General features: G+C 47.0%; 1 protein-coding gene across 1 annotated transcript; it reads left to right on the forward strand.

Moving 5' to 3' along the window:
- Positions 1 to 7,166: 7,166 nt before the first annotated feature.
- LOC123161386 (peroxidase 1-like) lies at positions 7,167 to 8,453 on the forward strand. Its single transcript, XM_044579226.1, has 2 exons — positions 7,167 to 7,462; positions 7,560 to 8,453. The coding sequence occupies exons 1-2, from the start codon at positions 7,253 to 7,255 to the stop codon at positions 8,337 to 8,339; spliced, it is 990 nt and encodes a 329-aa protein (XP_044435161.1). The 5' UTR covers positions 7,167 to 7,252; the 3' UTR covers positions 8,340 to 8,453.
- Positions 8,454 to 16,725: the final 8,272 nt, after the last annotated feature.

Consider the following 16,725-nt stretch of genomic DNA (forward strand, 5'->3'; position numbering starts at 1 on the left):
GACGCCCCCGGCCGGCGCCGCCCTCCGGCGCCTCCCTCCGCGTCCGGTCGCGCCGCCCTGCGGGCGCCTCCCCGCGCCGCGGCCGGCCGCGCCGCCCGTCGGCCTCCACCCGTCCCCGCCTCGCCTCGGCTTCCGCGCCCTCGTCGGAGGTTTGCCGGAGTTCCCTCTCCGGTGGATCTGGAGGTGGACCAGATCCACCAGCCCGCCGATCCAAACGTCATGCCCCGTCCCGCTCTGCCCCGTCCCGGGATCTCCCCGTCCAACTTTTCCCGCGAGGTTGTTTTTTTCCCCTAGTCCATGAATCTGCAGTAATTTTCATGCCATGTTCGTCATGCTGTATCTCCGCATCCCTAGCTCCGTTTCGTGCGTGTAATATGTCAAATTGTTTGCCTCGACGAGCACATCATTTCATTCCATTGCATCATATTCATTTGAGGTCATCTAGATGCCTGAATCATCGTCCCAAGAGTGCTTCATAATGTTTTCTGCTGTCTGTTAACAGAACGAGCTCTTTTGTTATTTTTGCCATGATTGATGTGTGCATCCTATGAGGTTGATGTCTACATGTGTTTTGATGTATCCTATGTTTTCTTTACAGAGGTGCTTACCATGTATTTTTGTGATCAATGTGGTGACTAGCACAAGCATGCAAACTAGGCATCGTGATGTTACTGATTTTAGTCCCTGTTCTGTTGTTATTTTGATGCCATGTAAACATGATGCTACACAGAGATCCATGCATATTTTGAGATACTTCAGTAAGGGTGTTTTGAACATGTGGTTATTGTCTATCCATTCATGCCTTTTTTTGCAATTATGGAGTAGTCTAGCATGTCATTTGAGTGCTCTACTTTTGCTTCAAAATGTTTCCTGGCAGATTGTTTACATGTTATTCAATTTGGCCAAGGTTGTTGTAGTTGATCCTTGCATGCTATGGACTTGTTCTTGTCTTGGTTGGTTACATAAACATGTCTTCTTGATGATGCTATGCTTATATTGTCATGCAATGACTTGTGGTGAATGAATCGAGCTTGTTAAGTAGGGTACATGATGTTGCTGTTTTGCTCGGTTGAATATGTTATTTCGTGATACTATATAAACATGTTGCTACTAATCATTCTATGCATAATATGGAGATGTTATATAAATATATTTTGATCTACATGTCATCCTATAACCATCCATGGCTCTGTTTGCATTTATAGGTTGCTGTAGCTTGTTCATATCTTGCTCCAAAGTTGCTTGAAAATGTTTCTGTCAGCCTGTTTACATTAAGTTCAGTTGTTGCCGTGTGTTTTCCTAGTGATCCATGCACCCTATGACCTTGCTCTTGCCATGCTTAGCTTCACAAACATGCCTTCTTACTGCTGGGTGCCTTGCCATGCCATGTAATGATCTGTAGTGAGTTGCACAAGCTCATCTACATGCCTTCATAATTCTGTTTCTGCCATGTTCGGATCTGTAATATAACTTGCCATGTTTACATGGGTGCCATCATATTTTCTGATCCTTTTTGGTTTGTGGTCAGTAAGGGACTTTTGATCTATGCAATTAGTAGATTCATGCCATGCCTTTGTTTGCCATGATAAGTTCCTGTAACATGTTGTTTGATAGCTCTAAACATTGCATCGTGATGTTATTTTCTGCAAAGTCTGAAATTGTTATAACTTGCAATCTTACCATGTGTGTTTGAGCATGTTCTAGTGATTTCTGGAGATAGCTCGGTGTTCATATTTTGTTGTGCTTTACCTGTACATCATGTCCATGCCTTTTTTCTTATGTTGAGGACCTATAGCATATTGTTTTGATGCTTGTAATATGCCTAGTTGCTGTTTTGGACAGATTGTTATTATAACTTGTTTCATGTGTGTGTGTTGAACCGTTGCTCCATTTTGAGTGTGCTTTATATGAAACTTGCTTAGAATTGCATGTAGTTTCATATTATCATGTTGCATCCATGTTTTGGTGTGTTTGCTTGATGTTTGTATGCATTTTGCATCAATGCCATGTTTAACTTGTGTTGCTCATATCTTCTAGGCCGTAGCTCCGAACTAAATGAACTTTATATGTAACTTGACTAGAATCTCGTGTAGATTATCTTTGTGTACCTTAACTTGCTGTTTAACAACTTCAACTTAACGTTTGTTCAGATCTGGACCAACTTCGAAATATGCATATGAGGACTTACCGGAATTGTTATATGTTGTTCCCGGCCTCATTTAAACTTGCCTTGATGTGCTGCTCTTGTTTGCATCATCTCTTGCCATGAGTAGCCTCATCTAGATTTGTCATGCATCATGCTTGTTGTGCATCATGCCTTGTTCATGTGTGGTGTGTTTACTATGTTGTGTGCTTCTTTTCGATAATTCCTGTTTCCGTTGCGATCGTGAGGATTCGTTCGTCTACGCTTGGTTCGTCTTCGTGGCTTCATCAGTTCGTCTTCTTCATGGACTCGTTTTTCTTCCTTGCGGGATTTCAGGCAAGATGACCGCTACCCTGGATCTCACTACTATCATTGCTATGCTAGTTGCTTCGTTCTATCGCTATGCTGCGCTACCTATCACCTGTTTATCAAGCCTCCCATATTGCCATGAACCTCTAACCTTTGATACCTTTCCTATGCAAACCGTTGCTTGGCTATGTTACCGCTTTTTCTCAGCCCCTCTTATAGCCTTGCTAGTTGCAGGTGAAGTTGAAGATTGCTCCATGGTGGACATGATTATTGGTTGGGATATCACAATATCTCTTATATTATTAATGCATCTATATACTTGGTAAAGGGTGGAAGACTCGGCCTTTTGCCTGGTGTTTTGTTCCACTCTTGCCGCCCTAGTTTCCGTCATACCGGTGTTATGTTCCCGGATTTTGCGTTCCTTACGCGGTCGGGTGATTTATGGGACCCCCTCGACAGTTCGCTTTGAATAAAACTCCTCCAGCAAGGCCCAACCTTGGTTTTACATTTGCCTCACCTAGCCCTTTTTTCCTTGGGAGTCGCGCTCTCGAGGGTCATCTTTATATTATCCCCCTGGGCCAGTGCTCGTCGTGAGTGTTGGTCCAACCTGTCAGCCGCCGGTGGCCACCAGGGGCAACTCTGGGCTGGCCTACCGGAAGTTTGGACAATCCGGTGTGCCCTGAGAACGAGATATGTGCAGCTCCTATCAGGATTTGTCGGCGCATTCGGGCGGCTTTGCTGGTCTTGTTTTACCATTGTCGAAATGTCTTGTAAACCGGGATTCCGAGTCTGATCGGGTCTTCCTGGGAGAAGGTCTATTCCTTCGTTGATCGCGAGAGCTTGTCATGGGCTAAGTTGGGACACCCCTGTAGGGTATAATCTTTCGAAAGTCGTGCCTGCGTTTATTGGCAGATGGGAATTTGTTAATGTCCGGTTGTAGATAACTTGACACCAGATCCGTATTAAAACGCATCAACCGCGTGTGTAGCCGTGATGGTCTCTTTTCGGCGGAGTCCGGGAAGTGAACACGGTTTCTGGGTTATGTTTGACGTAAGTAGGAGTTCAGGATCACTTCTTGATCATTGCTAGCTTCACGACCGTTCATTTTGCTCTCTTCTCGCTCTTATTTGCGTATGTTAGCCACCATATAAGCTTAGTCGTTGCTGCAACCTCACCACTTTACCCCTTCCTTTCCCTTTCAGCTTTGCTAGTCTTGATACCCATGGTAATGGGATTGCTGAGTCCTCGTGGCTCACAGATTACTACAACAACAGTTGCAGGTATAGGTTATGCGATGATCATGACGCGAGAGCGATGTTTGTATGTTTTGGAGTTCTTCTTCTGCTTCTTCTTCGATCAGGGGATAGGTTCCAGGTCGGCAGCCTGGGCTAGCAGGGTGGATGTCATTTGAGTTTCTGTTTGTGATTCATCCATAGTCGGATGATGCTCTTTTGTATTGTGATGTTGTATTCGTGTGGCATTGTATGCCTCTTGTATGTATCCCCATCTATTATGTAATGTTGATGTAATGATATCCACCTTGCAAAAGCGTTTCAATATGCGGGTCTATCCTTGGTGGGACCTTCGAGTTCCTTTTGGATAGGGTCGCATATTGGGCGTGACATCGGCCTCCGTCGTGTTGGTGTCACCGAGATGCAATGAGGAAGAGGCTTGTGAGTAGAGGCCGCGGCGAAGAGGTGGCGTCGGTGAGGCTGCGTAGTCCGGCGGCGAGTACGTGTACGGCGGGTACTGCACACCGGCGAACGCGTGCGAGGGCGTGCGCTGGACAGGGCACCCATGGGGGAAGGTGATGTTGGGGTTGAAGCCTCCATGGGCGTCCCCGTTGGCATAGCCCGGCAACGGCGTGCTCCATGGGTCCGGCAACGACGAGAACCCGGCCAGAGAGCCGACGATTTGCTGGCTCCAGGCCGCGTACGGGTGCCCGGGTGGATTCATCATCACCGGACGCGCCGCCTCCGCTTGTTCGGTCGCATGCTCCGCCGCCGCCGCAGCCGCCGCCGCCGCAGCGTGTGCCGCTTTCTCCCTGGTGTTCTTGGCCCTGTTGCACCTGTCGGCGGTGACGACCTCCCGGCGCTCCACATCCGCCTTCCACTCGGTGTTGGTCATGCCGGGGGGCTTGGACAGCGGAGCCCTAGGCTTCCTTTGCTTCGGCGGGGCGGCGGCGGGATCCGTCGCGGAACGCGGCATCACGTACTTCTTCGGCGGCATGGCGGGCAGAAGGGCAGGGTGGAGGCGGGGTTTGGCGGGAGGAATGGATAAAAGAGGGGGGAGCAGGAGGAAACGGCGGGAAAAAGTCTTCTAGTCACCGACAGAGCGGCCCCACGCCGCTTTTCGCTTCTGTCGGCGCGCCTAGGCGACACTCGGCCGCTTGGGTTCGTGGCGGGATCGCCGGCTCTGGATTTCACAAAAACAGGCGCTAAACGAGATCCTGGGGGCGCTACTGGGCCGATTTTCGGCCACCGGCGCTAAAAATTCGCCTAGGGGGGCTGTTGTGGACGCGGCTGGAGATGCTCTTAACCCCGCGCGGGCTCCAAATTTTGTAAGTCATTTCCCCCCTCTCCCCCTATCCCCCAACTCCTCCATTGCCGTCGTCGATCGCCCTGCCGCCCTCGACCTCACCGCCGCCGCCCGAGGCCATCGTCGACCTCACTGCCGCCGCCCGAGCCCGCCCTCGACCTCACCGCCGCCGCCTGAGCCCGCCCAGGACCTCCACCGTCCGAGCCCGAGCCTGCCCTCACCGCTGACCGTAAGGCTCTCCCTCTCCTCTCCCCTACCCTCCTCTCTCTCTCTGTTAGGGCGCAATTCATATGTTGCTGCGCTGATGTTCATATGAACCCTAGATTTGTTTAGGGCAGTAGGCATTTTTTTAGCATTTAGGAAAAATGATTAGCATTTTTTTAGGAAATTAGCTAGGGCAATTTTTTATGAAAATGCCTAAACAGTAATCCCATCTAGGTTAATTAACTTAGTGAATTTAGTTATGAACCCTAGGAATTAGCAGTTGTGCTACTAGTAGATGTTAATTAGATCAACTTAGGTTAATCAGGTTAGGGCAGTAGAGCGGCAGCAAATAATAGGACCCTAGGAATTAACTTAGGTTAATTAGGTTAGGGCAGTAGTGGTACTAGTAGAAGTTAATTAGATGTTTTTTAGTTAGGGAAGTAGGGTTTACTAGGTTAATTAGGTGAAGTTAAATGAATGACCTAAATGAATGATATTAGTAGTTAACTGAATTTTTAGGAGAAATTTGTATATGCTTAAGTATTTAACTAAATATTAATTTTAGGACAAACTTGTATATGCTTAAGTAGTTAAGTAAATATATTATAGGGTTGTATATATAGTTGCTCAAGTACTTATATGGTTGTTCTGCACCTAATGTATGCTTAAGTAATTGTATAATTCCTAGTGTTCATCAATGGGTGCTTAAGTAGCTAGCTAGGGTTCATCTAATTAGTTAGTACTTGTAGATGCTTAAGTACTAGGATAGTAGGGTTAGGGCAGTAGGGTTAGGGCAGTAGGACATAATTTGAATTGAGTTCTAGCGTTCATAATTTCAAATTTGTGTAGTTTTTCTTGAAGTGTGAAACATTGAAGTGGTCATGATATATGAAAAATTCTCGATTGTGTCCAAGTGGTCTTTTGTTGTTTCCAAGGCATAAAGCCGAGTGGCCTATGTTTTGCCGGAATGTTGATTCATTTTTGTTCCGGCAAATTTCAGATGCTCGATTTGTCCACTTTTTAGCAAAGGTCATGCCGAAATTTTCCGTGAATTTCAGGATGACTTGTGCTACAAACTATGTTAAACCTATTCTATCCCTAACTCTTACCTCTACCTTAAACACAACTATATTCTAACAAGCCCGGGAGTGGATGTAGCCGAGCGGGGAAGAAAAGGTGACCTAGGAAGAGGGGGAAAAATTACTTCATGGATAGCCAGCCGAGTATAGTTGAGAGTCGGGACAGCCATGGAGTAAAAGTCTACTCCTCTAAAGGATATAAGGATTGCTTAGGTGCGGTTGAAACGAGCAAAAGCGATTTTTTACTCTAAATCTTTTGAGGGGTTGGCCATAGATTCTCTAACTATGCACAAATCGTTGCTAGAACCATCCCACTTCTGCCGCGAAAACTCATTCCTTGCAATGACACACTAAGTGAGAACGCATTGTAGAGGGGCTATAGTTGGCGTGCCTTAGCGTACGAACTAGAAGCTTTCGACTTGAAGCAACAGGTCACCCTTGGAAATTCTGTAGAGATAATATTTGATATACAGACTGCCCAAACTAATCATCCTTCGAGCACATGGCGCCACAGAAGGTTATTCCCGTGGTGCGTATAGTATGCTCTGGCAGTTTATGGGATAATTGCCTTCCGCTGAAACTTGTTCTTCGTGATAGATTCATGGCTGCATGGCATGTTACGCTGGACGCCAATCATGAACGATTGAACGGCCTCGGTGACATGACATCTAGTTTCTTCCCCTTTTTTTCTGCATTGACTTGGCCGTTTAGCCGCGTCCGAATCAGTTGATAACTGAGGCGGTTGTATTGAGATGGTAGTTAGCACATGCCTGTGCACATAGATAACAGGTTGTCACACGTCGACATGCACCCAAGACTACGTAACCGGCCGGCCGGCATATGTATAAATACAGGGATTGCGAGGACAAATACACATCATCCATTCATTTCCTCGACATAGATATTGCTAGTACTGAAACATTCTTGTCCGTAGCCATTTAATTGGAGCTTAGTTCGATCGTGCAACTGGTTAAGATCCATGGCGGTCAGGTATTTGCTGCTCCCTCTGGCCCTGCTGGCTCTCGCAGCTACCTCGGCTGCGGTGGCTCAGCTGGAGATCGGCTTCTACAGAAAAACATGCCCGGACGCCGAGAAGATCGTCCGCGGGGAGATGGCCAAGATCATCGCCGCTGCGCCCAGCCTCGCCGGCCCGCTCCTCCGTCTCCATTTTCACGACTGCTTCGTCAGGGTACGTGACTTGCGTAGCCTGTTCTCGTATTTCTGTTGCTATTGATCATGAAATATATGCTTACATGTCCGTGCATGCAACGCAAATAAAATTGCAGGGTTGTGACGCCTCTGTCCTGCTGGAATCGACCGACGGCAACATGGCGGAGAAGGACGCCAAGCCGAATAAGAGCCTGCGAGGGTTCGGCTCCGTCGAGCGCGTGAAGGCCAAGCTCGAGGCCGCGTGCCCGGGTATCGTCTCCTGCGCTGACGTCCTTACCCTCATGTCCCGTGACGCCGTCGTGCTGGCCAAGGGTCCGTCCTGGCCGGTGGCTTTGGGCAGGAGAGACGGCAGAGTGTCCAGGGCCACGGAGGCTAGCAAAGAGCTGCCCCCGGCCTCCGGCGATGTCCCTCTGCTCGCCAAGATCTTCGCCTCCAAGGGCCTCGACCTCAAGGACCTCGTCGTCCTCTCCGGCGCCCACACGCTCGGCACGGCGCACTGCCCGTCCTTCGCCGACCGGCTCTACAACGGCACCGGCGAGAACGATGCCTATGGCCTCGTCGACCCATCTCTGGACAGCGAATACGCCGACAAGCTAAGGCTCAAGTGCAAGAGCGTTGATGACCGTACTATGCTGTCGGAGATGGACCCCGGGAGCTTCAAGACCTTCGACACCAGCTACTATCGCCACGTCGCCAAGCGGAGGGGCCTCTTCCGCTCCGATGCCGCGCTCCTCTTCGACAACACCACCAGGGACTACGTCCAGCGCATCGCCACCGGCATGTTCGACGGCGAGTTCTTTAAGGACTTCAGCGCGTCCATGATCAAGATGGGCGACGTCGACGTAGTCACCGGGGCCGAGGGAGAGATCAGGAAGAAGTGCTACGCCCCCAATTAGCATCCCTTGATTCTTAATTAGTTGTTGTAACTGCACTGCATCTCTGTCTGATATTATCTACTGTAGTGTGATGTATTATTGTCAGTGGTATTTAGTAAATTATTTCGTCGCCAAGGTCCATGGTCGCAGCTACATGCTACATAAATGCATGTATGGCAGTACTGTTTTCTTGTGTCATTGTGTGCTGCGCACATAAACCTAACTGATCAAGGATAGCAAGTCATCTTTAGCGGAATGAAAAGAGATAAGTCTACTTAGGATAGTAAGTCAATCACTATTTCGAAGTTCAGGATTGAGTCTTAAACATAGTGGTAAGTTGAAAGTTGTACAGTGGACTTATCTCTAACGAAAATATAATCCTTATAAAAAATGAACCTTGCCTGAAAAACCAAACGAGTATAATCCAATTTAATTTGGAAACACCAGTGTGTTTTCCTCAGTCTATACATGCTGCTGTTTAATTAAAAATTGTTCTTGTTCTATGTAAGTACGTCACAGTGTAAGGCCTCCTTTGGTTTACATGAATTCTGTAAGAATTTTGTAGGATAGGATTTCTATAGAAAATATTCCTTTTGAGTCATTTGCTTTCTAGGAATGGATTCCTATTCGTATGCAGAATTGATTTCTATCCTTCACATTTCAAAGGAAAAAAATTTAGCTAGGACCAATGAAAAATATTCATATTCGATGGACCAAATGATATTTTTTTCTATAAGAATTGAGATACATGTCATCCCATTTACGATGACTTTTCTATATTCATATAATTAATATTTTGATTTTATGAAACAAAAGAGGCCTAATATGAGACTACGAGTTAGCCTCTAAGAGCATCTCTAGCAGACCCTGTAAAAAGCCGACCCGCATATGGCGTTTACAGTTCGACGTCGAACTGTTTTGCGGGTCGAAATCGTGTGCGGCAGAGTAGACCCCGTATATGAAACTGCATAATTTGAAAAAAACTTTTGCGGGAGAAATTGCAACCACACTAGTTCATCACATACTACATGATCATACACTAGTTCATCATATACTATATGATCATACATACTACATTGTACCACTACTACTAGGGGGTGGGAGATCTCGCGGCGGCGAGGCCGAGGTCGACGTACCAAAATGGACGAGCTCGCAGCCGATGAACTTTTGCCTTTGCTCCTCGTGGATGCGCCGCCACTCGTCGTCCTTCTCCTTCACGGCAAGGTTAGCTACGACCGCCTGCTTGAGGATGAGGTCTTCGAGCTCCTCGTCGTGGCGCCGCCACTCCGCCTCCTCGCGCAAGCTCCGTTCGGCAATGGCGGCCGCGACCGCGTCGACATCGGCCACATCATCTTCGGGCCCGACGACGCCTCGGCGCTCGATCTCCTTCGGCTCCTTCTTGACGGCGACGAGCTCGATCTCCTTCGGCTCCTCCGACCACTCCCTCTTCATGGGGAGAAGTGCCGCACCGGAACGGCCCCTCGCGGCGGAGGAAGAGCTCGCGGCCGAGGAGGGCGACCGGAAGAGCCTGTGCCCGCAGTCGTACTCCTCCGTCTCGCGATGGAAGAGCGACGCCGTTGGCTCGAGGCCTTGGTTCGTCCCCTTCTTGGCCGCACACTTCCTCGTGTTGTCCGTGGATGCCCACGCGGAGAGGAGTACGAGGGTTCACTGGTTCGGCTGCGCTGCCGTCGCCGCAGAATAATAGGGGGTGTGGGTGAGTGGAGTGGAGGGATGGCCTGGCCAACGGTGGGAGTAGTATGGGGGCGGTGAGGCCTCCGCGGCAGCATAACCGGCCACGGGAGACAGGAGCAGGCAGCATGACCGGCGCTGCTTTGGGCGGCTGGAGCAAGAAGACCAGAGGTTGAAGAAGCACTACGGCCGTTGGATGGACATCGTACAGTCAGTCGAGCTAGAATCGTGCATATTGACTAAGTTGACAAAGCCCTTCGTCACGGTCAACTTAGTAGGCCCACTATACTGGGTCCCAACTAGCAGGGGGAGTATTTTTTTTTGCGGCGTAATAAGGAGGCCCTTCCTTGCATGTGAAGATATAGCTGGTGGGTCTGAGCTGTCAGCGGCGCTAACATTTTTTCGCAAAATACAGAGGCCCTTTCGGTAGGTCCCGGATGTCAGGTGGAGGAATCATTATTTTGCGCGTAATAAGGAGGCATTTCCTTGCGTGCGGCCGTGGACCTAGCTGTCAGCCTCTCCACATACAGTCCACTTCCGATGGATGTCGTTCATTGACCACGTTGACCAGGCCGCGCTGAGAGCACCAGGGCAGTGGACGACGGCGAGGCCTAGGAAGGGAACGACACGGAGCTAGGGAATACTCGGCAGTTATTTCCCACACGGAGGAGTACGAGGGTTTACAGGTTCGTCTGCTGTCGCCGGAGAATAACAGGCATGTGTGGGACTGAGGGTGAGTAGAGGGATAGCTAGGCTAACGATGGGAGTACGGTGGGGCGGTGAGGCCTGCGCGGCAGCATAGCCGGCCGCGGGGAGGAGGGAGCAGGCAGTCCCGTCGGCGCTTCTTTGAGCGGCTGGAGCAGGAAGAGCGGAGATTGAAGAAGCACGACGGCCGTTGGATAGACATCCAACAGTATACAGGCCATCTGTGGAAAGCCTCAAATCTGTGGAAAACAGCATACATCCCATCTGCCATTATTTCAAATAGTTTACAGCCCATTTGCTAATTCTTATGGGTTTTCTTGGAGCCCATATTCTTTTTGTTAGCATTACAGCCCATATTGTGGCCACGATTAAAAAATTATACAAAATTTTGCATATGTCGGTGCGGTCTGAACTGTTTTTAATCCCGAAATTTCGAGTCACATTCAGATTGATTTTAAAAATAAATATATATCAATATAAAATCCAATAAATTGTCCACGCATAAAAATCAATGCAATTTAAAATCTCGAAATGAAAAAAATATATTTGAAACTAATTGCCGGTTTGATGTGTTTTAAAAATGTACAGCCCATTTCTCATTACCGATAGGCCATTTTCTCGGCCAGCCGAATGAAGCTCTCTTCGTCTAGCCCAACAGGCCTGATAAAGTGACTTACTTGACAAATCACAAAAAACTGGGCTAGCCATTTTCAAAAAGAAAAAAATATATTGGGCTGGTCTGTGGTAAACATAAAAGAAAAGGCTGTCTAGACAGGCCAGAGTGTCCTGCGCAGCCCAGTTGACACCCTGCTTCCGTCTCAAAAACAAATTAGATAAATGCCACTCTAATTATGGCAATTCATAAAGATTCCACTGTAATTTCCAAACTTTGAAAAATGCCACTGCAATTTTTGCAATAATTGAAAAACGCCACTGCAGTTTGCAAACTTTGAAAAACGCCACTCTAGACTTCAAAAAATGCCACTAGAAATGGCATGAAATGTCATTTTTCAAAGTTTGGAAATTGCAGTGGCATTTCTCGGAGGCATTTTCCAAATTAACCCAAAACAAAAATAACTGGGCGAGCTGCTGGGTCCCTGGTGTCAGCCGCTCGTTGTGCAATTCTCTCGTTTATTGACTACGTTGGACCCAGATGTCAGAAATCCACTAGGAGGAGCCATTTTTTTATTGGCTTGAAATAAGGAGGCACTTTCTTGCGTACTGCCATGACCTTGGTGGGTCCCTCTGTCATCCTCTCCACGTACAATCATCTCCTGATTGTGTACGCGCCAACTTGCTAGGCTCACAAGTCAGCCTCTAAACCCGTGGAGGACAAATACAACCCATTTAAAAAAATAACAGCCCATTCCATACGTTCAAACGGAAAGTTCAACATTCAGAGCAAAGTAACAGGTCTGATCCACATATAGAGTACTGAACTTCCACGTTGACAACCATCATAGCCAACTTAACTATCTACTCCCACTAGGCAGGTACTAACTTACTCTTAGCTAACTAGACGATGCCGGCGGTACACGCTAAACGCCGGCACCGGCGTCCTGCGCCTCGCCTTGGACTTGCCAGAGGTGCGATAGGGCGCGTTGCTCACGCGCATTGGCCCTTTCCATGCCGGCGTGGTCCATCAAAGCTTCGGCTTCCAAGCGGGAAACCCACTTGACGAGCTGGTAGTAAAAATCGGCGTCGTGAACGCGTGCGTGCCCGACAGCCTCCAGGGCTATTTGTCGGGCGTCGGCCTCCATGTAGTCAGCCCAGTTGCGGGCGCTCTGCACGCGACTCAGAGCGTCGGTGCGCTACTGCTCCATGTCCCGCTGGCGGCGCAAATCGGCGATACGCTGCTCCTCCGTCAGGCGGTCGCGCTCCAACAACTCCTGCTCCTACGCCATGCGGTCGCGCTCCAACAACTCCTCGATCTGCGCATTGCCATCTGAAGACAGATAGAATGCCTTCTCCCTCCGTCTGCCTTCCGGTGAAAAACCGAACACTAGTTCTAGCGGTGACCGCCTCCGGCGTCGCCTACCGCAGACGGGCGGGGGCATGGCGGCCGTGGCGAGCGACATCGGGCTGGTGGGGGCTTATGTGGATATGGCGAGTTGGGTCACGGTGGCACTGGAGAAGGCCGGGAAATAGTACTTATAGGGGGAAGGTAGCGCAACGGTCATCGAAATTCAATGCATAATGGCTTAACGCGCCAGCTTGCCATGGAAAACTAGGGAAACTGAAATTATGACTGTGTCGTCCCGTCCCGTCTGGGTCGCACGCCGGCATGGCGGTCAAACGAGTGCACTCGAATCATCTCCCTCCTTGTCGATAATGATTTCACAGATTTAAAAAGCCTGCAACAATTAAAGCGTATCTTTTTTCGCATCAGTTAGCTGCCTTAATTACGGCGGGCAGCATGCAGGCACTTAGAATCGCTCGCAGGCAGTACGCGAAGCAGCATGCAATGAGTCGCAGCCGAGGGTATGCATGCAGCCACTTAAATCACTGGAATTAATTAGGCTTAAACTTCTGCATGCCATTAATTATTGCCATGCCTTGGTCTTGCTGCTTTGCTCACGGGACTAATAAACCCGGACGGAGGGAGTACCTTGGTTGGTGAGAGGTTTGAATTAAGCCCTGCAAACCGGAAAGGAGGTACTAGTACGTGCGTGATCTGCTATTTATTCGTGTAGGATCGAGTAGGTCGTTTCTTGAATTGAGCCCTGCAAACCGGAAAAGAGGTAGTATGTGCGTGATACGCTATTTATCCGTGTAAGATCGATAGTGTAGCTTGTCAGTTTCTTCAGAGGTAGGCATTTTTATCCGTGTAGGATCGATAGTGTAGCTTGTCAGTTTCTTCAGAGGTAGGCATTTTTATTCAAAAAACTGCCACTTCGCATCTTGCATCGCAAATAAAACTGCCAGGAGCGCATTTGTAGGCTAGCTAGTGATCGATCAGTAATTTGTAAACACTGAGCGAACAGAAATAAGTAACTGTTAATGCATCTCAATGATTCACAGATCATATACAAATATGTAGCTCCAAAAGCAAAGATCAGCCACTTTGGATCTTGTGTCGCAACTAAAACTAACTAGTACGATTCCCATACATAAGATCAACATGTTAATGCATCTCAATGATTCACAGATCATATACAAATATGTAGATCCAAATGCAAAGATCTAGCAAAAACATATGTTCTTCCTACTAACATGGATGCTTCTCTCGGCCAACATTCAGTACAGACTGAAAGACAAATTGGTTTGTGAAGTCTACAATTCCTCTTGCAAACGTAAGTGGTTTCACCAACAGTTGGAACCATGAGAATGAACCACACATGATGGAGGGACATCCACTGCAATATGAATTGGTCTTCTCTCGATCACACCGCGAGACTATTTTCGGAATACAAACTTTAACTTAGGGAAAATGATGCCCATTGTATAATCAGACCAAAGGAATGAAGCACCAAGTGTTGGCCAGTAAATAGTATAGTACTACTTTTCTGCAGTCCATGAAGTGACTATCTAATCTTTGTGTCTATTTTCAAATGGCACTGCATGCAGTGACTATACTATTCTCTTGTGCAGTTCAACCAAAATTGTGGACACTTTGTTTGTTTGCCAAATAGCAATGGGCAGACATCTCTGTCTGCACAAATATCAAGCAGCTAGTAAACATATACCACACCATGTTCGAAGTGATGGAATAGGTGAAACTGATACAACCAAAATTGAGCATCCAATCATTGAATCATGTCCTGCACCTCCAATGTAGGTCCACCCTGCCAATAAATTCACATGCAAACCACTAGTGTTACTGTCTAATGACAGTACAAAAAGAGTAGCAAGATAGTAGCAAACCATGTACCTTCGTAATGAACAGCTCATAGTGACACCAATTGGATATAAAGGTTTGGAAAAAACATGCTCCTAATGTTGAACCAATTGGACTTTTTGTGCAGCTCCACTAAAATCGAGCATCCCTGTTTGCATAGATATTGAAAGTGTGATTACTATAAAAGTGGCACTAGTTGAAGCATAGACTCACAAATATAAGCATTCCAATTTCTTAATGGGAAAAGGTAGTAAGATTGTTTCTAACCACCTATTTGAAGGAATAAATAAAGCAATAGCGGCTGATGTCAGGAAGGCATACATAGTTTTTTTCTGAAAAACTGAGCCATTCCTGACCTTTCCTCTTCTTTTAAGCAAATTTTGTGCAGTTCTACTAAAATAAAATGCCATCACCGCCTTGATAATTTAGTTACACTGTACAAAAGGAAATGACTTAACATTATATCATGATGTCGGGTATGTAGTAGACAGGCATTAGAGACAAACATACAGACCTCCTCCGATAACATAATGAACATTAATTTTAACAAATGTGTGACTAACTTTACCGGGATAATTTGAGTGAACTCTACACCCTCTGTTCCTTAATATAAGACGTTTTCGCGGTTCAATTTAAAGTACCCAAACGTCTAGTATTTACAAAAACAGCTAGTAGTTTTCTTGAGCACATATCTAGGAAAGCTTGCCACACTTTATTTATGTCCATACGCTAATGCAACACCATTCGAGTACTACAAGTATACACTAATCCAGTGGCTAGTGCAACAGTAGAGTAGTTAGTTTATTACAGGGTACAGTACAATGGTTTTACTGAATAGATTTCAATAAACTCTAGCACTGGAAGGTTTCTACAAGAATTAACAATACAAAATGTAAAGGTAACAAGTTTCAGCATTGGTATACTAGTTGTGCATGAGCATTAAACCAAATACTGAATTCTAAAGGTAACTAGCATTATTAACTAATGACAGTATAAAAAAATTGCAAACCATGTACCTCCAAGGTAAATATCATTTCGAACTCGGGGGACCTTAAAAATTGCTATCCCAATATTGGTAATCGATCAAACATAAAAACTTGATCGAATGAATCAAGAGAACAGCCGGAGGAGGAGGTGCCCACTCTTGACCTTTCCTCTTGTCTTCATAATTGTCTGTGCAGTTTAACCAAAATAAAATGACATCAGCGCCTTGGCATTTTGGTGACACTGTACAAAAAAATTAACTTATCTCATGAAAGTGAGGTATGTAATCTATAAGCATTAACAGTGCAAAAATCTGAAGGTAGTAACAAGTTTCATCGTTGGTATACTGGCTGTGCAACATCATTAGAATGCCTTAGCTGAAAAGTCTTTAATACATCCACAATCAACAGCTAACCCTGAAATGATTCAGTGACATTAAATGGAATTGCTTAAATTTATCTGTGGCATTAGACTGAGAGCGGCATTAGTTAAATGTGGCATCACTTTAGCAGTAGCATTGCTTGACTTGACTGCTGGCGTTATACTAACAGCAAAAAAAGTGGCAATAAGAGCATGGGAGGCCCATTCGGACAGTGAGTGCACCAGTACGATGTACCTCCATGGACGCAGAGTGGTGAGGGAGGTATGGTTGCCCAGAGCAACAAATATACAGGCAGCATATGTGGATTACGTCCCATTTTTGTTCTCTTTAGCCACCTTTTTCCTATGTGAGGACAACAAACCGATCGACCTGGTCATTCTCTATTGCGTTGTCATGCCTTTCTACCCTTCTTCAACCAAGAGACACGAGACTCGTTCCTTAGCTACTGATTTTCCCCTTTTCAACCTAGATGCGGGTTCGATGCCTACTTTCTTGGACAGTACAGTCTCCCTTCCTTTCCTTATTCAACCCAGACATGCATTAGTCTGCATGAATTAGGGTTTCCTTTGATAGTGCAAATTATGGTTTTTGTCTGCGTGGCCAGCAGAGCAGAGGATAGCAAATTGGGAAGATGGTGGAGTGGAAAAAGATCCACATGCAATGACATGCCAGATGGGGCAATATAACAAGGGTATGGTTCGAAAAGAGGTAGCATACCTGAGGGTCGGCGGGAAGTGGCTTCGCTCGTGGTCGTCATCCTCCGCACACTCTACGGCAGCGATCCCGCGCGGGCGCTAGGTCTGAGAGGA

Source organism: Triticum aestivum, chromosome 7B (assembly GCF_018294505.1).
Source record: "Triticum aestivum cultivar Chinese Spring chromosome 7B, IWGSC CS RefSeq v2.1, whole genome shotgun sequence".
NCBI lineage: Eukaryota > Viridiplantae > Streptophyta > Magnoliopsida > Poales > Poaceae > Triticum > Triticum aestivum.

Excerpts from the sequence above, each read along its gene's own strand:
- LOC123161386 (XM_044579226.1), top strand. The coding sequence starts at position 7,253 with ATGGCGGTCAGGTATTTGCTGCTCCCTCTGGCCCTGCTGGCTCTCGCA. Across the intron at positions 7,463-7,559 it reads TTCACGACTGCTTCGTCAGG|GGTTGTGACGCCTCTGTCCT; the intron begins GTACGTGACTTG and ends ATAAAATTGCAG.